Below are 22,389 nucleotides of genomic sequence, written 5' to 3'. Positions count from 1 at the left end.
TAATACATTTTTATAGTAGCAATACTTATATTGGTCTTACAAGAGACAGAAACTTTTTTTTGTCACTTGATATTGGGCATGATTAATTATTTACAAAGGTTCAAAGTTATTGTTTGATGTAGAACTGTGCCACTTGATATAAATAGATAATTTTGTAACAATTTATTTGTATAGCATGTTTTGGTTTGAGATTTTAAGAATCCTTTTCTATTTGGTAAGATTGCTACACTTTTTCATACATTTTGAAAAATACACAGAAAACATATGCTTGTTCTGTGTTTAGGACCATCATTAAAAAATGTATTAGGACTAGTGGATTATTTTATTAAAACAAGTAAATTTAATTCACATGATAATTATATGACTTTTTCAAAGAACATTTATATGAAAAGAGTGATTTTGGATATCATATTTTTATGGGTTTTATTACGCACGTAAACAAACATTTTCATATTATTCCATATTACTATGTTTTCATATGTCCCACTTTTACTAAATTATTTGCAAAAATGAGTAATTTCAAATTTACATAGTTTCAGTATTATGTAATAACAAACTACTTACTGACATAGGTAGGCATATCTTATAAGATGAAATATAATTGTAAACCCGAATATGTTTTATGTTTCTATTCGCTCTATATACGTCTGTAGCTACATTCCTTGAAGTTAAGACTTTACTTTGTTTTTTCTTATTTAAGAAACCAATACAACGATCTGTTATTTTTGTAACCCAATAAGATTGAGATTTTATTGAAATTTTGTAGGAATGATAATTGACGATTCAGAAAATGGAAGCAAGGGGATCACCGATAGTTTCTAGGAAAGCCAATTAAGCTGTGTTAGAAGCATGATTCATGATTAACATTGTCTTGTCTTTGAATTTTGTTTTCCATTAAAATATATTTCTCGGTAACATATATAAGTTAAATGTGAGCAATATCTAAACATCTTGTCCCATTGCTGTCTAGAAGTAATGTGGCTTACTATTGACGTCATGAAGGTTCGTGTAAAGTCACCTTTTTAGAACCGTTTTCTTCTTCATCTGGTTCACTAGCTAAGTCCTCCTCGGCCTTTATTCGAATTCGTTCAACGAATGATCTACATCTATTGTCAAGTCTTTCAAACTGTAGTTTTGACTTTTCCAGTCGGTCTTTCATAATTATCTCATATTTGTTCGGAACTTTCTCGGCAAGATTATCAATATTGGCTATTTCTTTCAGTTGTCTCAATGACATTACAACAGGCCTAACCGGTGTGTCACAAATTACCTTTAATCCTTGTGGTTCATCACTACTTTCAGTGTCTTCTTTTTCTTCCTCATTTTCTTCTGTTATCTTCCTCCGAAGCATTTTGAGCTGTTGATGAAGCGGAGCAGATTTCTGACGGCGCACTCGTGCAAGTACGGCGTCTGAGGCTTGAACGACAGTTGTGAACCACTCTTGTGGACAGTCGGTAATGTCAACGTCTGGAATATTAGAAGAGCGACGTTTGAAGCTAACAAGATTAGACTTAGAACGAGGTCCTAGACCGGGGTGAGTCTGTGGTCTGGTTTTAGTTTTCTTTGTCTCCTTGTCACTCTCTGGAGAAGGTGTCCTTGTTTTGGGGATTTCTGGCTCTTCTGGGAAAATTTCCAGGCTACTTTTAATGCGTACGTGATGACGCTCTTTGTAAGATTGGAAATCTGAAGCGTCAGGAGTTAGTGCTCTCAGTCTGCGTTTCAGGTTGTTTTCTCTTTCCTCCTCACCTGTCTCTGAATGATAAACTATTTTTTCAGATTCATTCGTTTCGTCTGCCTCTTCGCGTAGTTTTCTCCCTATTTCAGAGGTTTGTAACACTGCTTTAAATGTCTGAATTTCATTGATGAGATCTTTTATTTCACTTTCCCTTAGCAGAAGGTTTTTATGATAGTCTTTTCTAAGTTCGAAGAGATATCTGTTAAGTCGGTCACCAAGTTTCTCGTTTTCAAAATAAATATCACTGTGATCGACGAGGAGGAGTTCTTCGATTTTACTGCGTTTCTTGCTGGCCTTATTCAGACGGTAAACTTCGCTATTCATGTTTACTAAAACACAACACACGGGAAATTATTTCCAGATCCTGAAAAAAAAAGATTAATTTAATTTAATCAGTTAGAGTAACCAAAACAATATTGATTTTCAAAATATCAACGTTAAAATGAAGGATCGTGCGATGTCATTTGGGAATTCGCTTCAATTATCTGGAATCTTGAATCCTACCTCAGTACCAATATTTCACCTTCCCTTTATTAAGGAATAATCCTTTCTATCTGGAAAGTGGGTTTATGAGGTACATAATTTTAAGAAAACAACCTTTGACCACAAATAGTTTTAAGTCTTTATTTGGTGTATAGTATTTCTTATCATCGCCGTTTATTCTCAATAATAAAACAGTTTTTTACAAATTGGTACCTGTAAAGGACACGCTATAAACATATTGTGATAGATAGATTGATACAACACAATTGGACGGACCCTGTAGTTACCCAATGAATTCCCCAAACCTGATACCATCTTATTACTAGGTTTAAACTGATTAGCTTTGGATACATACAATATGATCACATGGTTATCACGCAACCATAATGCACAGATTGTGTGCCTATAATTCTAATATTCCCATGCTGAAGTGTTAAGTGCGCTTAAAACAAGTTTTTATTTCATCGTCTAAAAAAATCACTTCTCGAAAACAAAAGATATAGTGATGCTTTTATTCAATGAAAAAAAAAACGGATATGGTGAAAGAGTAATCAAGGGAACCAAGGTTATAGCGGTAATCAAAAGAATGTAATCCAGGGACAAAGACCGGACATGGAAAACATACATACACAACTAAGAACATAAAGTAACTAAAATCATACACACAAAGTAACAAAAGCAAATGAGCAACTCGGACTCCACTAAAAACTGGGAGCATGGACCAGGTGCACCGGTAGGGTAAGCCTGCTCTGTTTTTCTAGAAACACCCGCCGAGTTGCTCATAAAAAAGTCAAGTCCTGGGTAGACAAACGAGGAAAGGAAAGCTATGACCCGTTGAATAAATCAGTTTTCATGGTGCAGATAGATACACCATAACGATCCACGACTGGTTCATGATGATGACCATAAACCTTCTGTGGTGATGACTTCAATCTTGTATCAACATTACCCTGTTTCAGAAGCCTATTTGTTAGAGTTCTAGCGTGATACAAAACGTCTCCGTAGTTTCGGCAAGCTGTAGCATAACGTATGAGTTGTGATATGAACACTCCATACGCAGGTGCTGAAGGGATATTGCCACAGATGAAAGGAAAGTTGACAATTTTGAATGAAAAGCCATCACGTTTGTCGTAAAGTTTGGTCAATAGTTTTCCTTTACCATCGATTTCTAAGTGTAGGTCAAGATATGAGGCTGACTTCACAGTGACTGTAGTATACTTTATCTCAAGTTCTTTGGGGTAGATGCGATGTATCAAATCCCCGAAATTGGGATTGTTTAAAGATAATACATCATCTATATAGCGGAAACTGAGATTAAAGGATCTAGCTAAACGATATTCTTTCTTTCGGATCAGATCAGCTATAAAGTCAGCCTCATAAGAGTGAAGGAAAAGGTCAGCAAGTAAGGGAGCACAATTTGTTCCCATCGGAATGCCGACCGTTTGTTGAAAAATACGTCTACCACACTGGACAAATATGTTGTCGATAAAAAATTCCAGCATTTTGTAAACATCTTCCTCTGTATATTTGGAAGATGATTTGAAACGCAACAAACGCACCTTAGTATAGCCTAGATAAAAAAGAATTAATAGTTATAGAGATCACCATCATCAAGAAGTGTACACACACCTTTAAGTAATCCCTGAAAAGCCCTGACAACAAAAGTAATAAATCCATGGTAACAGAAATATAACACTTATTTGAATTTAAACTAAAAAGTAATATTAATTACCGAAATCAGACTGTGGATAGGCTCATGAAATCTGCGATAGGGTTAAAATAGTTTTATAAAGCCTTAACCCCCCTTTATTGTAAGGTAAACAATGAAGTCAAAAACTGCAAGTCATAATATTTACTCAATAATAAGTCCGATTCTCTCCATGAAATACCTCAATATACACTACATAGACAAATAATAAAATGCTAATCATATACATGTGTATTGCAAAAATGAGATCTCCACTTAAAGAATGCTCACAGTTAAAGAAAGCTATCTCAGAACAAACCACAGAATGACAATACCATCAAAACAGTTACTTTAATTTTGCCAGAAGTATTGCGGGTTAAAATTCCATGTGTTTAGATTCCTGTATTATATTCAAGACGATGGTAAATCAGCAAAATTTTTCTTAAGAGTACAATTTGCTACCTTGTACATGGGTGTTGATTTTCTATGAAAATAGATTACAAGTCAATATGTTCTTACACTTTCAAGAAATTAAAAACCATGCTAGTCCCATTCCATGTTGCCGTACACATACAAAATATAATTACTTCCTGTAAATTTTTTTAAATATTACTTTAAAAATTAACTAACAAATACGCAAGCAAACAAACACGTTTATCAAAAGTTTTAGAAAACTCGTTTTATTCAAATGGAAAAGTTAAATCTTAAGGTGTACATGTACCTACGTCTATATGGAAATATCCAGTTTCCAACAATACAAGTTTCCTATATAAACCTATTACAATTGTTTCGTGTTCGACAAAATGATATTCTAACCTAAAGCCATTACACAAATGACAAGTTGGTTAACTAGTAAAGAATCATATTACATTAGAACTGTAACCTTAACTATAGTGTAGGAGATTTACTGTGAAGACAATAACTTTACATGTATCATTGACCAGCCATTGTTATCTATACCTAACTGATGATATCGTCATTTAATTCTTTGGAAGAAATTAGTATTAAATACAATAAAATGATCACACAGATCCTTATTAACTTGTTTAGAACAAGCTAGCGACGATGTTAACACCAGAGGCGCCCATTACAGCACCTTATGTGTCTTATCGCTTCAATTAAGGTTGCCATCTTTCCATCTCATGCGTCTGTGGGGACAATTTTAATAAGAGGAAAAAAAATTTCAGTTAAATAGTTGAATTGCTACTTCTAAGCAAGAGTATTATATTATGTATATATGGACTTCAGTGTTTACCATCCCATAATATCATATTGATGTTGCTTTCACGTCCAATACTGGTATAAAAACTTCACACCAATATTATTTTTATGTATACACTCCCATACTGATATAATTAAAGTTTTTTGTCAAGGTTTCTGTTACACTCACATACCGACATAAAAACTGTCGCATCCTCACACTGACATAAAAACTTCACACCAATTTTTGTTACACTCTCACACTGACATGTCTTTTTTGATTGCCCAGCGTATAATGATATACGCCTGAAAAGCAAAAGCTGAGAGCAATTTAAACCTCCTTTTGCAGATCTGTTGGCAGGAGCTAAGATGCAGTTTCTGATTGGGAACATCGGCTAGCTTAGTAGTGGTGATGTCGGCCTTTTCCACGATTGTATAGAAAAAGATGTTTTGAAGGATTGTTTCGATTCCAGGAATGTTTTTTTTTAAAGATGATCTTTCAATGTATGCAGCGTGTTTTGGAAATGTTTACATGTATATAGTCCGGTTTATTGTTTGTAGACGCGCCACTACTTTTACCCTTGTAGTAGGTGCCCCCGTTGTAAAGGCATTTAGGGGTAGTTATGAGTAATATGTAGTGTCATGACAAGATCTTTTCGCCATCTTCAGTCTTACTACTGCAGTGAGAAGGACCGCATCTATTTTGGAGATGCAGCATCACCATCTTTGCCTCTTCATTGCTGTATGTTTATAAAAATTGGTACATAATTTTCGAGTTAATTTTTTATCAAAGTGCTAATTCATATCATATTTTATTTGAATTTTATCCCTCACAGCTTTTATTCATAGTATCCATCAAATAAAAAAGGAACAGGTGATTGAAATCGAGAATAAACTAAAAATAAAAAGGGCATTCGTAGAAAAAATACTAATAGAGAAACCCAAATTATTTCACTTAATTATTCACAAAACAAAATTAAATGATATAAACTAACATACCAACAAACAATAAAAAATCGACATATACAAGTGTCTATATGGTTTAATTGCTAAAAAAAACATATAGTAACACTTAATTGTTCCCATTTCGCCTTTGGCACGTCAAAGGGTAATTTTTTTTTGCACTCCTATGTTGATATGAAACTTCACACCAAGGATTATTTTTTATTGCATCCCCATGCTGTCATATAACTTTGTCCGTTAGACTCTAGTTCCCATGTTCCTTTTATATACATGTAGGTTGTGACTCTTTCTTATAACTCCTATCCAAACTGATGAGCTATTCAATAGAATGTGAAATGAATACTCCAGTGCACTTGCGATGAATCTCGAATATTTCATCGCAAAGTCGTCAATGCAAAAGATTGTTGTCTCGACATTTTGAATACTTCAGCGCAACAACCATATTATATGCAGTTTTTATCATTGACAAATACCGGTACCATGAAAAAAATACAATTTTAAAACTGACATAAAATCAAGATTTTAAAAATGAAATATTATGTCTTAAATAGCGTGATAGAATTTAAGCACTTACCATTTTTACAGATGATTAGAATGACAACCCCCTACTACAATATTTATTTGATAATCCCGATCTGTCACGATAATCTATCAGTTTGTCACAGTATATTAGCGATTATAACCCCACGATATATGGACTTAACATAGTCTCGGTCAATACTGTATTAGGTTGGGGGCTATTGTAGCGGGGAAACGTGTCGAGATCTCCCATACCTGTTCCACCGTTACTGTGATTTACTCCCAATCAATACGTAGGCTCGCTCTGTTAAGTAAATACAAATTATAATTCATATACTTTGTATATTGTCTTTTTAAAGTGTAGAGAGATAAATTAAATGACACTGAATAATCTCAAAAGATATTTATTGTCTCCGGTCCCGAACGAAATGTAATTTATTTTGAATTGAGGAACTGAATCGCATTTGTCAAAGAAATTCTCTGACTATTTGTTTGTACTTAGATCTGTTGATTGCATACTTCAGAACTGTCAACTCATAAATTTACTTAAATGCACACATTACATGCCTATCGTTAACATACAAGTAAAGCAGCACTGACAAAAATATCAAACTTTTAGATGTTTTTCATGAATCTATCATGTATGCATCTTCTTGTACATATCTTGTTAGTGAAAAAAATGCGGTGATTTAATTTCAATAAAAGAGCGGTAAAAACAAGAAAACAAAACAAAAGAAAAAAAAACAGGGACTACGAGTAGATTCTTTAACTAACACTCTGTACAAATGGGAAAACTAATGCCTTTCTAGAATACTTATTCAAGTCCAGGTTTAACTATTGCCTTTCTAGCATACTTACTAGTTCAAGTCCATGTTTAACTATTGCCTTTCTAGCATACTTACTTATTCAAGTCCAGGTTTAACAAAGAAGAAACAAGAAAGGATTTCAACCAATAAAATAAACAAACCAGGTTCAACAATCAAATAAGCAGCACACATTAACCAGTATATACTAGTCGTGCTACTTAAAGGGTTATCCTATCTTGTCAGTCACATTATTATGCTCAAAATTGGAATCATGCACGTATTTATAACTGGCTACGGTTTTAAAAGCAATACCAAAGACAAAACAAAAATGAAATCACGTGTTTCATTTTTGTTATAGCAATATACCCAAACATCTCGTGTCACAACTGTTAATACAATATAGAGTAAAAAAAATGAGCCAATACTCAGGACCTGGATTCGCTTAAATTGTCTCCTATGCTTTTCTAGAAATACCCCATGGGTTGTTCGTAAATGGTTTAATACGGAAGATTAGAGCTTTGCCACTTAGAAGAATTCTGTCGTATTGTACTCAGGTGAATGTACTCATGAAATGTGAATCACGAAAACTCTAACACAAAAAAAACCCTTGCATAAGGTAACTTTACTTTCGACAAAAAGACTGAGAAGTCGTACACCTTCTATGCAATAGATATAACATTTAAGTAAGTTTAATTTTTTTAAATATCATATACAAATAAAAAGACAACCTTAATAACCCACCATCATATATTATATTCGAAAATCCGGAAAAGAATCGGGGTCTTTCCTGATTTGGTTATAATTTAATATTGGCATTAAATTTCCGCCACATGGAAAACGGTTACGAATAAACTTTTGATAACTTGCCTCCCAACCTACAGGTTTGTTCAATATGTTTAGAATACTTAGACTTAAAAGAATTTAAGAATTCACCCCCACAAAAAAAAACAATACCATTCAGATGCTTACCTTTTCATGGAACCTGCAAAACTAAAGGAATTGATACATAACTATAACAAGGCAAAGGCAAATAAATAATAGAAGTCTTGTTTCCAGCTACCAACATGAAAAAAATAAGATAGGTAGGTATGGAAATTATTTTTTTTTAATATCTTACATTGAGTTAATGGGGAACTATATAGACTTTAACAGTGCTTGTGCTGAAATGACCATAAAATATTTAGCACTTTAGGGTAGGTACAAAAAACCAGGGTAGATAGGTTAGCAGGAACCTGACATATTTTTGGACCTTAAATGTGTAATTTGTTCTATTTTATGGTGTTGATCCCTGTAATACTTCAAATAAATTGATTCTGTATGGTGACACAATACCTTTATAATCTAGTTCTAGACATGTCACATGGACTCCTGAAACAATCATGTTCGCAAAGTGTACAAGTCTGTTAGGTTGGTTCAGATTCGAGTGTTACATAGATGAATGCAAGTACTGTATTTTTCAGACTAAAAGTCGATGTGGAATTTAAATCACATTGTCTAATTTTGATTAAAATCAACGAAAGAACATAGATAAGTTGACGGTCAGATGTATGCATTTATATCGTAGGTGTCAGCAGAGATCCGAGTTGAGCAATTTATTTTTCATAGCATATAATTCCAGCGATGTTACTTCGTATAGAATTTGTGAATTAAATTAATATTTATATTTTTTGTTTAAGTGTACTTTGTCTGTGAGTTCAATTATTTTCATTGAATTGCGTGTCAATTGCTCTGAAGCTTTAGATCATCATGTATACAAAATGGTTAAAATGTCAAGCATGGGGACCCAGGTGTCAAATTAGTGGGAAATCAGTTTGATGAATAGGTCATAATTACGTGCAGCAATTAATAAACAATAAATTACCTGGAAAAAAAAAAATGTTACCTTAAATTTGGTTGCAATTAGCCATTTAGATAACATTTTAATTGATTATAATTTGAGCCACGTGCGAATGTGTTATGACATACTGTAAATGGGTATAAATTTGCATATTAAAGACCATTAACTCCACAACACTCGATAATGTCTTACCAGTTAAAAAGAGTTTCGTTCATGTATCTTCTAGAGTTTGTTTATGTATTTATAAAAACAAACCTCAACTCGGATCTCTGATGACACCTACAATATAAATGCACATGTCTTACCCTTGACTTATCTGGCATATTCGACTTAATGTTGTTTTTTTTAAATTGAAGGAATGGTCTTGAAACACTTATTTTGAAGTTTGAATTCTGGATTTTCTACATGTAGATCATTTTTACAAAATTGGGTTTAGTGTCAAATTTGACCTTAAAAATCATGTTAGTGAACAGGAGGTCAAAATTAAATAAAACACACTTAGATAGCATTAGTTGGCTGGAATGGAAATAAAATCCTCTCATTCTTTATAACTATATTCTAAGAGCTCGAAGTGACTTTTGGAGGCAACAAAAATGAAAAGAAAAGAAGAAAAAGATGTGTGTGACTCTCAAGTGGAAAAAGACGTGTGTAACTCTCAACTGGAAATGTGACTGATTTCAGAATTTTACAAAAAACAACAATGAAGGATGAAAATTAGTTTTCTGTAAAATGAATTCATATGGGCTTGGTGCTATGTTTAATTTTTAAAAAGGACATTACACAAACCATACTATTTTGCATTACGTTTAACCCTACCTTTTGAAACATTAAACTATGATGTGAAAAATAATAAAAATAGTTTAAACAGTGAAGTGAGTTGTTATTTTAGGTGTTACTCTTAGACATGGAGGAATTGAACAATCAAGCTGATATCAGTGCCAGTGAAGATGAGGTACATGTATTAACTAAAACTTTTACTGCTACAATGTTACATATGAAGCTTTGTTTTTGCATTTATGATATTCTGTCACTCAAACCAAGTCAAAATGATTTCTTAAAATGAGTGCCTTACAAGTTGATGTGAGATACTAAAATAAAAATAATTTCTAGCAAAACTAAAGACAAATCAAAATATGGTTTTGACCTATCTATCCAAAAAGTAAGATGAAAATATAAAACTAATTGCTTTATAAAAAAATTAGAAAAGATAAATAACTGTCCTGGGTTTAGCAAGGTTACAAATTTTGTAGTCCTACATTATTTCTCAATGACTCCCTTTTTACTATAATTTTTTATGTGCAAGTTTCCCATAAAATCATGCTAAATTGTTGATTGCTAGTATTCTTAATTGAAGATGGTCATGCAAATTATTGTTGATCCAGGGGCCATCTTTGAATCAAGTATATCTGTAGTCCTTTCATGTGAACCTTGAACTATTGGACTGGCTTCACCAATTTATTGTAATACATGTATGTTTGTTAATGTTAATATAACCATATTCTACATGATGATTTTATTTTAGGATGATGACAAAAAACACTTGAAACTGTTAGATGCCATTACATCATTGGATGGGAAGAGGAGGTAATATCTACATGTACTACTTTGCTAATAATTTCTTGAATACTGTAACCATATTAATTTTCACGGTTGCTAATTTTTTTGCAGATTCTGTCAAGTGAACAAATTTGTGGATGTCAATGTTCACAATTTCAAAAAATGATTAGTTTTATATATACTGTAGTGTTAAAAATGAATTTCATGGATACAAATTTTCATGGTTTTATCCCACCGCAAGAAAAAGGCGAAAACTAGTACACCTCGAAAATTAAAACATTTACAGTAAATGGAATAGTTGAGTTCAATACTTTATGATGTAAAATAGGGCAATTTATGTTAAATTTATGAAACTATTTAGATTAAGTATCTTGCATTCATCTGTTCTTGATAGTTATGAGTTCTCGATAGTAATGCACATAGGCAATATGACATAAAACCCGAAATCGCAGGTGTCGTCTATTCACAAAGAATTAACCTACTGAACACTTCCTCGCTTCTATCAGGTTTTGATTTCGCTATGTTGCATATAAAGGTATTTATAATACCAATAAACTTTAGTGCACCTTTATTTTACCTTTCTCTTAAACCCCAAAAAATTTATATTTTAAGCGCCCACTTCTCACAACACACATTTTGAATGTAAACAAATTTTATTGAAAGTGGTAGGTCATATATTCAGCGGTCATGCACAGTTGGGATATAAGCATGGCTATGTCAGTATAAAAATTGTGTGGTGCGCAGTACTGGTTAATCAATATATAACATTCACTGGAAGTAATATGTGGACCCTGAAAATATGAAATATCTATGAAAATATATTGAATTATTTATTTTCTTTATTTTTGCTTTCCAATTACGTCTCTCATGCCCTCCATACAAAAATTTGTATCCCTATCGAGCACTGATGACATAGTACCCATAAAGTCATTAATAGGTCACCTAACTAAAATGTGTTTTTCTTACAATGTAAACATGCAATCTTGCCAATCTTCTGCAAAAATAAAAAGAAAGATCAGTTCTTATAATGAAAATAATAAAAATTGTAACTATTTAATAAGGAATTCAACAAATAGGTAAACAACATTGTTATGCTATTGAGAACCGATAACACCAGGATATTGTTAGGGCTGTTCCATTTAAACATATGAGGTACCCAGGGAAGGCACCAACCACCAATAGAAGGAAATTAAGATTTTTCATGCTTTGAATTCTTACACTGAACTTTTAAAAAATAACCTACCATAGAAGCAAATTAAAGCACCTTTCCTGGGTACCTCATATGTTTTGATGGAAGAGCCATTACGCAATTCCGTTTTTATGGTTAAATAAAAAACAAAACAAAATCTTAGATTACCCCCAAACGTTTTTTTCTTCAAAAGATAGTTAAACATATTTTCACGAAAAAGTAATTAGTTTGTATAATAATTGGATTTAGAAAGTATATGAAGCATAAACAATTAATATTACTGCCATCATAAGATTTAAATTTTTTTAGAGTATACAGTGGAATAAAAGCCTGATATTTTGTTTGTACTTGTCTAGTATTTTTATTGCAGGCAGAAGTTGTTTGAGAGAACAGTCCATGCCTCTCAGATCTCGGAATTCAACTTTTCCCAGAATGGTAATACTTAATTTAATGCATTGTGTGTGTTTTTAAAGAAGATTGATTTATGACTTGAATCTAGGATCTTTTTGTGATATTTAAAAATATGTTTCAATATTATGTGTAATTTTTTCATGAAATTAAAGACATGTTATTATTGTACATATATTTTAATATTTAGAAATAATTCATGGGTAACTTTTATACTTGTCAAATGTAAGAGAGATGATGATCTGTGTTCTCATAAACCTTTAACTACAGTGTTATTGAGGAGTACAAAATTTTCAATATTTTGAAAAGTTCTAAAAAACTGGTGGATAAAATTTCTTTTAACTTTATATAAAGAATACTTAACCGACATTCTTTCATATTTCAAAACGAAAATTGGGGGTCACCAAACTCTTTCTCTAGCAATATTAAAAAAACTAAAATTCTTTAAACATTTCAACAGAACGTTTTCATGCCACTTATCTCCCCTTTGAAATAATTTTACTGCACATTATTTTTAATTAAAATCATTCTAATTTTTATGTAATAAAATAATTTAAAATAGTTTTTTACATCATTTCAAACACTATTAATTAATAGAAAATTTAAATGTCTTTATGATTTTGCAAAATAACAAAAAAAATATGCTACGTGTAATAGATAATAGTGGCCTGCTTTATTTGTCTTTTGCCTCAATGGCACATGTACTATGACAATAGTTAAAGTATTTCTATTTGAGTTGACTTTCATCCATGGAGATAAATGTTTGTTGAATTCTGGATTTCATGGTTCCATACTGCCCACCAAAATCATGAAAATAAAAACCCTATTAATAATGATGAGAGCAAAGTTAGTAATAACATTATGTAAGATTATGATGTTGAATTAGGTAGAGTTCAATTCAGAACATAGTGGTGTATGTAGAGATCTACTTATAAACTTTTTTTCTAGACTCAAACAAGGTAAACATTTCTGAGTTATTGGGAACAGTTTCATCCAAGTCCATGAAGAAACAACTGAAACATGTAGAAGAAAAAGGTCAAGTTGTATCAGTACCACTCCCTAGACAGGAGAAGGAAAAGGTTTGTTCTTATATCACATCAGATCACTAATGTACTTGATTACTAAATTAAGACCATTTGATCCCTGTAATTTAGTCATTATTATTTTGAACATACACTTCATTATTTCAAATTCCTGATTGAATTAGGTGACTTATTTTCCTTATAAAATGAGGATTGGGTAGTTTTGAAAAAGACCAGCACTGAGCAGTATGAGTGTTAAAAAGAAGGGATATGTTGAAACATAACAAATGCATGAGTAATAACCTAAATCATAAAATACACAAATCCTCAGTCGGTAAACAATCTAGTCGCTACTAGTAAGAAAGTAGTAATAAAAAGACATCATTATAATTTCAATATTTACTTTCTGCATTTAATTACCAAACATAATTCTGAATAATATATTTGAAAAGTGGAAGTAATTTATATCTGTCACTTTTTCTGTGCTTAAAATATTGGATCATTTATATTTTCAGTTAGAAAGAAGTGTAGCCTATGAACAGACGTCAGAAGTACTTAAAAAGTGGGATTCTATTGTCAACAAAAATAGACAGGTAAAATAAGGGAGATAATTCTTATTGTTGTTGATACTGACCTTACAGAGATAAACTAATTATCATTCTGGTTTCAAAATGCTTCATTCATTGCAATATTTATTGACCTGTAAAACACTACTGTGTAGTACTTTAATTTGTGGATACCAGTTTTTTGTGGACTAGGGAAGAAACACAAGTTTTCTTCCCACAAAAACCATGAAAATTAGTACCCCATGAACAACAGTACTTTCACAGTTTATTAACTTTTAAATTTTGTGTGTATTTGGTGTATTTTGTAACATCAATATCATATTGCACAGACTCAATATTATATTAATAGGCTACATATCAGATTGACTTTTAATTTGGAGAAAATAACAATGCAATGTTCATTTCTAAGTCTAAAAGTGTTATTTATTTACTTTATTTAGGCTGACCAGATGAAGTTTCCACTAGACAGACCAACATTGAAGGTCCATACTACTGAATCACATGCTAAATCTGTCAAGGTAAGTGTAAATATGGCAAACATATCAGGAATATCAACACATTGTACATATCTGTTGAAGAAAGCTTCATTTATATCCATTTTTATCACAATATCAATAAAATAATAAGTTGCCTCCATTATCATTTTTTTCTTGCTATAAATTACCAATGTAAAAGTAACCTCAACAATTTTTGGTAGCAATAAAATGTTAAATATGGATGCATTCTCCTCAATTGTTTTTCATGACAAGAAAAATAACATGAGAATCAAGAAATGAAATTCCAGTGGCCTAAACAATATCCAAATATAAATTCCAGTGGCCTAAACAATATCCAGTTATAAATTCCAGTGGCCTAAACAATATCCAAATATAAATTCTCATGGCCTAAACAATATCCAAATATAAATTCCAGTGGCCTAAACAATATCCAATTATAAATTTCAGTGGCCTAAACAATATCCAAATATAAATTCTCATGGCCTAAACAATATCCAAATATAAATTCCAGTGGCCTAAACAATATCCAATTATAAATTCCAGTGGCCTAAACAATATCCAAATATAAATTTCAGTGGCCTAAACAATATCCAATTATAAATTCCAGTGGCCTAAACAATATCCAATTATAAATTCCAGTGGCCTAAATAATATCCAAATATAAATTCCAGTGGCCTAAATAATATCCAATTATAAATTCTCATGGCCTTAACAATATCCACAGATAAATTCCAATGGTCTAATCAATATCTAATTATTAATTCTGATGACCTAACAATAACTAATTATAAATTCCAGTGGCCTAAACAATATCCAAATATAAATGTTTTGTACTCTAATTTATTTATTAAACATAATACTTCTATTTCAGCCAAGAACATCTCTAGAGATGGAGGTAGCTGCATTACTACGGAGCAGTGAGAATGTTGTATCTAATAAAAGGGAGTTAACTCCTGCTGAAGAGAAGGCACTTCAGGCAATGAGTATAGAGGAGGTGAGACGTAGGTTTTGGGCAATAATGCTATAAATCAATATTTAACATTGAAGATTGTGATTATGTGATTACTTTTTTACATGGTTAACATTTTTTTATTTTAGTTAAGATGATTTCTTTTAAAATATAATTTTTTGATTAGTGCACATTGATCCTTTTTACATAGATGGTAGGGGTACAGTACCCATTTTTTTTAAATGTAGCTCATAACTTAAGGTGTTCCAATTTAAATTCATTTTTATGAATACTAAACAATAGTGAAACAACTAATAATCACTTTTCATCATTGAACTATACTTACAGGCTAAGGAAAGACTAGCAGAACTAAGGAAACATAGAGCATTACTGTCTTATAAAGAAGCTAAGGCAAAATGGCAGAAAAGAATTAAAAGTAAAAAGTAAGTGGAAATCTTTAATTATATAGGAAAGTAAGAAAATCAGTTTGGATTCAGGAGTTCAAACTAGTCTCATTTACCTTAGTCCTTGACCTTGAACCTTTTCATCAACAATTTATTGAGGACTGTTTGTATACCTCAAGTTGACAATTGAATTTAAATCTTGGGAAAGTCCAGGACATTCCTGTCTTGAAAATAAATTTGAACCCCTTGGATTGAATTACTGTAATTTAAAAAGTTAAATATATTTGACTATAACAAATTTTGATCAAGTATTTACTTTGTATCCATTTTTAACAATCTCTTGTGGTTTTTACCATTACTTTCATATTCTAGAATCTTGGTTCCCTTGATTACGCTTTCACATTAATTTGAATAGTTAAAACTTCCATATGCTTTACCAGTCATTATGAAATACCATCTGACAATGGACATGACTGACAAAAAGTCGGACAGAAATTTGAAAGTTTTTGACTGCTTATACAAATTTTGGTTTTGGTCACAAATTTATTTCATAAAGACTGCATTACTACAAAGACTATCTAACACCTAGGTATGTTGTATTGGCAAAGTACTAAAAAGAGAAATTTAACATATTTTTTTCTAATATAGATATCATCGAGTATTGAAAAAAGAGAGAATGAAGAATGAGAAGAAATCTTTGGAAGAACTACAGAAAACAGATCCAGAGGCTTACATGGAAAAAATTAATACAGTAGATAAACAGAGGGTTGAGGTAAAATATACAGTACTAATATTATTAAGTATTAGGTTTGATTGTTTCTTTATTCCATATATCTCAATGTGTAGTTATGTATTACATGTTGAACAATGTAAAATTTATTGCTTGGTGTAGACTTTTAGTGTTTTTATTTATTCAATATAAACTCTACAATATATTTCATGGTCTTCATATGAGTATAATTTTATTGGAAACATATTATTAAAATTGACCACCACCCAGAATTTTTTTTTTTAAACTTGCATAACCATTTAAAACAGACTGTTCCATTTATTTAATTTTGTGGACTATTGGATTGTGTCATTGTTTTTCTTTCTAGTTATAAGCTGTTATTTTTTTTTAGGAGAGAATGAGTTTGAAACACAGAGGAGGAAGTAAATTTATGAGAAAACAGATGATTTATGGCAAATATAGTGACAAGGTTTGTTGTTACATATTGGACACTTAATTGACTTGTTTTCCAGTAACTGGTACGAACCAACTATCTCTAATGCTACGTCTGGTTCGTCATCTGAGAAGAACCACTGGGTACGAACCAACTATCTCTGATTCTACTTCTGGTTCATCTGGTTTGTTATCTGAGAAGAACCACTGGGTACGAACCAACTATCTCTGATTCTACTTCTGGTTCATCTGGTTTGTTATCTGAGAAGAACCACTGGGTACGAACCAACTATCTCTGATTCTACTTCTGGTTCATCTGGTTTGTTATCTGAGAAGAACCACTGGGTACGAACCAACTATCTCTGATTCTACTTCTGGTTCATCTGGTTTGTTATCTGAGAAGAACCACTGGGTACGAACCAACTATCTCTGATTCTACTTCTGGTTCATCTGGTTTGTCATCTGAGACGAACCACTGGGTACGAACCAACTATCTCTGATTCTACTTCTGATTCATCTGGTTCGTCATCTGAGAAGAACCACTGGGTACCAACCAACTATCTCTGATTCTACTTCTGGTTCATCTGGTTTGTTATCTGAGAATAACCACTGGGTACGAACCAACTATCTCTGATTCTACTTCTGGTTCATCTGGTTTGTTATCTGAGATGAACCACTGGGTACGAACCAACTATCTCTGATTCTACTTCTGGTTCATCATCTGAGACGAACCACTGGGTACGAACCAACTATCTCTGATTCTACTTCTGGTTCATCTGGTTTGTCATCTGAGACGAACCACTGGGTACGAACCAACTATCTCTGTTTCTGCTTCTGGTTCATCTGGTTTGTCATCTGAGACGAACCACTGGGTACGAACCAACTATCTCTGATTCTACTTCTGGTTCATCTGGTTTGTCATTTGAGACGAACCACTGCATACAAATCAATAATGGAATATTAATCTGTGGTTCAAGTGAAACTAATCATATAATGGAAAGCACCTTTGGTGTCTTCAAACTTTCAACCTGTTTATAAAATGTCTAGACTACCTATATTCATGTACCAAAAAGTCTCTATAGTATATGATAATCTTTCAACATTGATTTTGTCCCATAAAATAAATAGAGAGACCTATTTATTATTTTTTTATTTATTTATCTATCTACTGTTAAGCTCTTGCTTTTGTCCATGAAGACATGGTAACATCACTATAAAACTGGGTGCTCTTCTTTCTCTTGAAATGATCTGTTGAAATTATGGACTTGATATGAATTTAAATATAAACTGCTTCATTGTGTATCAGTAAACCGAGGGGATATTTTAGCCCAATTTCACATGTGAAAATTGGGTTATAGGATGGTGAATGTTGGTTTGGCAGGCAAGGATTTTTTTTTATAACACTTTTCTCAGCAACTACTAATTGCAGCCTCTTGATATTTGATATTCAGCATCAAGTATGAGTTCCATATCTTTGGATCTGATTTCAGGCCTTTCAGACATCTACTTCATATTTAATGAAATTATAATCTGTTTTTTTTTTTTATTTTGAATATATGACATTATTACAACTGTTTACGTTACCAGATGTATAATTGTTGTTGATTTTACTTTTTTATGTTTTATCAAAACTTTTTGAAAACCACATTTGTTGAAATGAGATCAATTTGTTTTTATTTGAAATTTGTTTTTGTCAGGCTCGCCAGTCTGTGCAAGACATGATACAAAAGAACAAAGAATTGACTCAGAAAACCGAGGTGTTTAGTGACAGTGATTCTGACGGTGGTGTCAGTATGGATTCTGAGGATGAGATAAATATGATAGATAGTGCCATGGCATCATCAGATAATCCGTGGATGAAAGCACTATCTCTCCCCAGACCTACAGGATATGAAAAAGTTGAGGAAATCAGAAATGAGGATGAAATTGATGTTGAAAATGAAGAACTTGAGAATGAAAAACAATTTTTGATGTCAAATGTTGTTCAAAAGGTTATAATTGAGGACAAAGATAATGATGATGTAACAGCAAAGAATTTTTCAAAAACAGATGTTTCTGATGAAGATAGTATTTCCGAGGAAGTGGAACTAGATACACATGTTCAAACAAGCAAACCAAGTGAAGGGGAAATGAAAGTAGACATTGACAATATTGATGACTTATTTAAAGAGTTTGAGAACAATCAGAAAAAAACTGTGAAAAATACAAAACTTAAAACAATTCATGAAAAGATAATGGGTGGTGATGAACAGAAGTTAACGAGGCAACAAAAGAAAAACAAGAAAAAACATGAAAAGAAAAAGCTGAAGAAGAAACAGAAAAAAGAAAGCACCATAGAGGATGGAGAAAGTGAAGAGAGAGAGCAGTGTAAGAATGAGGAGAAGGAAATAGATTCTGCGGAAGAAGAAACTTTCATTGTGGAGAAGAGAGAACGGAAAATGAATTTAGAAGATTTTGAAAATGACATGTCAGATACAGATAATGTGTTCAAAACCGTTAACAAGAGAAAACCTAAAATAGAATCTGGAAAAGGAAAATCAAATAATAAGAGAAATTGTGAAAGTATGTCTGGTGAAGGGAAACAATTCCAGAAAGAAAAGGATCTGTATGTAGATCCTAAGAAACTGCTGACTTTAGAATCCAAACTTGACAAGTCAAATATTCCAAATATAGTGGAAGATGACAATGATATTGACGAAGACGCTAAACAGAGGATGACCATAGCTCAAGCCTTCGCTGATGATGATGTTGTTGCTGAGTTTGCCCAAGAGAAGAAATCAATAGTAAATAGAGACAAACCTAAAGACATTGATCTTACTCTGCCTGGATGGGGTGAATGGGGAGGCACAGGGGTCAAAATGTCAAAACGTAAAAAGAAAAGGTAATTAAACTGGATGCAATTTTTTTCATTACAAATGTCTGATATAAGAAAGGAATCCAGTATTGTTATTATTGCTTCAAAGCACAACTATTTTCATTTTACTCCCAATTACTGCTTTTTTAGTCTTGAAAAATTGTCTGGAATGTTACAAGTAAAGAAATGAACTTCTTTACTATAATTTCAAAATTTGATACATAGTTGTGGCTTCCAAATCATAAGAAGGGAATTTTAGTGACTTTAATGACTTTTAAAAAGTGTTTGTCAAGCGACATTTGAAGAAGATGTGCTGCAAAATTGTAACTGCAGAGTAAGAGAAGGTAAATATTTGTTTCAATATTAGTGGAGATTCTTCTCTTTCACTGTATTTACTATCATATCACAATACTACAATCATAGGCATATTTATCAGTTAAGAATGTAATGCAAAATTGAGGAGTCTGTCTTTAAGTAAATGATGATAACATTTCTTTTCAGTTTTTAAGCTGACATTTTTTGTTTTAGATTCATCATCAAAGCTCCTCCAGGTCCCCCAAGAAAGGACAGTAACCTTGGGAATGTTATTATAAGTGAGCAGAAAGATGTTGCCATTTCTAAGTATCAGGTATATGTATAACAATTTTCAACTGCACTTTATGTTGGACATATAGGCTAGTACTAGACCAAGTTTGATGTATATTGTTGGTAAACTTACCTGTGTATGTTATTGGTAAACTTACCTGTGTATATTATTGAGATACTTATCTGTGTATATTATTGAGATACTTATCTGTGTATGCCATTGTTAGACTTAGCTTTTGGTTTGTGAGTACTCATTTTATGTTTTTAAACCCCCAGCACACAAAGTGGCAAAGTATTATGTGATACCCTCCAAAAAATTGTGTTTCCATTCATCTGTTTTTTCAACTTTTCACTGTTGTTTAGTGACACAAAATACAAGATAAGTTCAATATTCAGCAAAATCCAAATAGAGTTTTTGAGTTAGGTCATTTTGAACAATTTGCCATCCCCTTTTTTCATCATTACATGGTGGAGTATCATTTAATGTTCCATTAATGCCCTATTTTATGTAAGACAATACTTGAATGAACATGGCACACAATACTCAACCAAGCATCAATGCCAGTATTCAACTGTGCTTGCTCAAAAGTTGGTTACTCTCATCCATATTGATCTGAAATTTTTAAAAATTTTTTATATTATTGTTTTCATTACTAGGTCAGTGATTTACCTTTTCCATATACCAATGTCAAGCAATTTGAGGAGAGTATACGAGCACCTATAGGAAAAACATGGAACACCGAAATGGCCTATAAGCAGTTAGTGAAGCCCAAAGTAGTGACAAAACTTGGATCAATTATCTCCCCTATTGATAAGGAAGAAACATTTAAGAAGGAGAAAATGAAAAGGAAAGCGGAAAATGACCTGCGTCAGAATTCTGATGGATTAGCTAACTCAAAGAATAGAAAGAGGAAATGACTGAATTCTAATAAATTCTGTATTTTATTTTGTTACGTTTTTTTTTATTTCACTAATGCTGTCTTAATGGATATGTTTTGTGTTGTGTCCAAAGGGTGTATAGTTATTCTTTATTTGAATCAAGAACTTTAGTATTGTGATTTCTATTTATATTATGAAGAAAAACATGTTTGAAAGTCAAGTAAACTTTATTTGAAAGTGTTATGAAGTAAACACTAGCTCTGTAGAGAATAATCAAGGGAACCAAGATTCTAGCGGAAAACAAAAGAAAGTTATCCAGGGATAAACACCAGACAGGAAAGAGGTTATAACACAAAGATACACAAGAATGTACACAAGACATAAACAAATTACAAGCAGATGTATCCTTGGTGAGCACTCAGAGGTAAACAAAAACAATTAGATACATTAAAACAACATCAGATATACAACAACAGCTACAACAAGACCACCCACAACAAATTATTGTTTGACTAAATGAAATAGCAAACAAATAATCCTAAAAAAATCAGAAGAAAGAAATAAAATGTGTAGTATCATATAGAAATACATCATATGGAACCTGTGTTAATGAAAGGTAAAGATGAAAAATGGAGAACAAAAATATACATTGTTTACCAGTACAAAAATAAATTATCGGAGCTAGATTCTTCATCTTAGTTGCAGGTCCTGAAAATGTGTACAAACTACTCTAATCTTGAAATGAAATTTACCAACTTCTTAATGGAATAAAACATAATTTCATGAATAACAAAAATGAACAGCTTTATAAGGAATTGAAAAGTACTACAAAATTGTGTACTCAGTTATTTTAATTGATGCCAGAATTTACTCAGTAATTCACTTTATATGCACAAACATTTTTTAAGCAGAATACATGGCTAATTAAGAATGATTTCATGAAGGTATCTATTTCTTTCTGAGTTACCTCTCTTTAGTTTAATTTCTTCATTATCTTGAAATATTAAAGAACTCTTTATCAATTTCTTTTATCACTTCATTGGTATCACATAGAAACAAACTGTTGATTTACTATATTTGATGTAAT

General features: G+C 32.0%; 2 protein-coding genes across 7 annotated transcripts; one reads left to right on the top strand and one right to left on the bottom strand.

Annotated features, from left to right (window-relative positions):
- Positions 1 to 307: 307 nt before the first annotated feature.
- LOC148615267 (uncharacterized) lies at positions 308 to 7,569 on the bottom strand. 5 transcript variants are annotated; one of them, XM_088590035.1, is made up of 3 exons: positions 7,490 to 7,569; positions 6,643 to 6,891; positions 308 to 2,099 (listed from the first exon to the last, which is right to left on the bottom strand). In XM_088590035.1, the coding sequence occupies exon 3, from the start codon at positions 2,057 to 2,059 to the stop codon at positions 995 to 997; it is 1,065 nt and encodes a 354-aa protein (XP_088446161.1). In that variant the 5' UTR covers positions 2,060 to 2,099; positions 6,643 to 6,891; positions 7,490 to 7,569; the 3' UTR covers positions 308 to 994. The 5 variants fall into 5 exon arrangements, with proteins under 5 accessions (XP_088446161.1, XP_088446162.1, XP_088446159.1 ...); XM_088590036.1 differs by lacking the exons at positions 6,643 to 6,891; positions 7,490 to 7,569 and adding an exon at positions 4,627 to 4,750; XM_088590033.1 differs by lacking the exons at positions 6,643 to 6,891; positions 7,490 to 7,569 and adding an exon at positions 4,631 to 4,743.
- Positions 7,570 to 8,194: 625 nt separating this feature from the next.
- Positions 8,195 to 21,368, top strand: LOC148615266 (U3 small nucleolar RNA-associated protein 14 homolog A-like). Of its 2 annotated transcripts, none has more exons than XM_088590029.1 (14): positions 8,195 to 8,274; positions 10,120 to 10,182; positions 10,753 to 10,814; positions 12,347 to 12,411; positions 13,333 to 13,463; positions 13,922 to 13,999; positions 14,413 to 14,490; positions 15,341 to 15,463; positions 15,767 to 15,861; positions 16,471 to 16,594; positions 16,944 to 17,021; positions 18,682 to 19,865; positions 20,367 to 20,466; positions 21,081 to 21,368. In XM_088590029.1, exons 2-14 carry the CDS (start codon positions 10,135 to 10,137, stop codon positions 21,339 to 21,341), a joined length of 2,427 nt encoding a protein of 808 aa, XP_088446155.1. In that variant the 5' UTR covers positions 8,195 to 8,274; positions 10,120 to 10,134; the 3' UTR covers positions 21,342 to 21,368. The 2 variants fall into 2 exon arrangements, with proteins under 2 accessions (XP_088446155.1, XP_088446156.1); XM_088590030.1 differs by lacking the exon at positions 8,195 to 8,274 and adding an exon at positions 8,336 to 8,475.
- Positions 21,369 to 22,389: the final 1,021 nt, after the last annotated feature.

The sequence above is a fragment of the Perna viridis genome, chromosome 6, assembly GCF_037379345.1.
Source record: "Perna viridis isolate PV_CMFRI_1.1 ecotype Kerala chromosome 6, ASM3737934v1, whole genome shotgun sequence".
Taxonomy (NCBI): Eukaryota; Metazoa; Mollusca; class Bivalvia; order Mytilida; family Mytilidae; genus Perna; species Perna viridis.
Note: the sequence above shows the minus strand (reverse complement) of the source record. Positions and strands in the feature narration are given on the sequence as shown.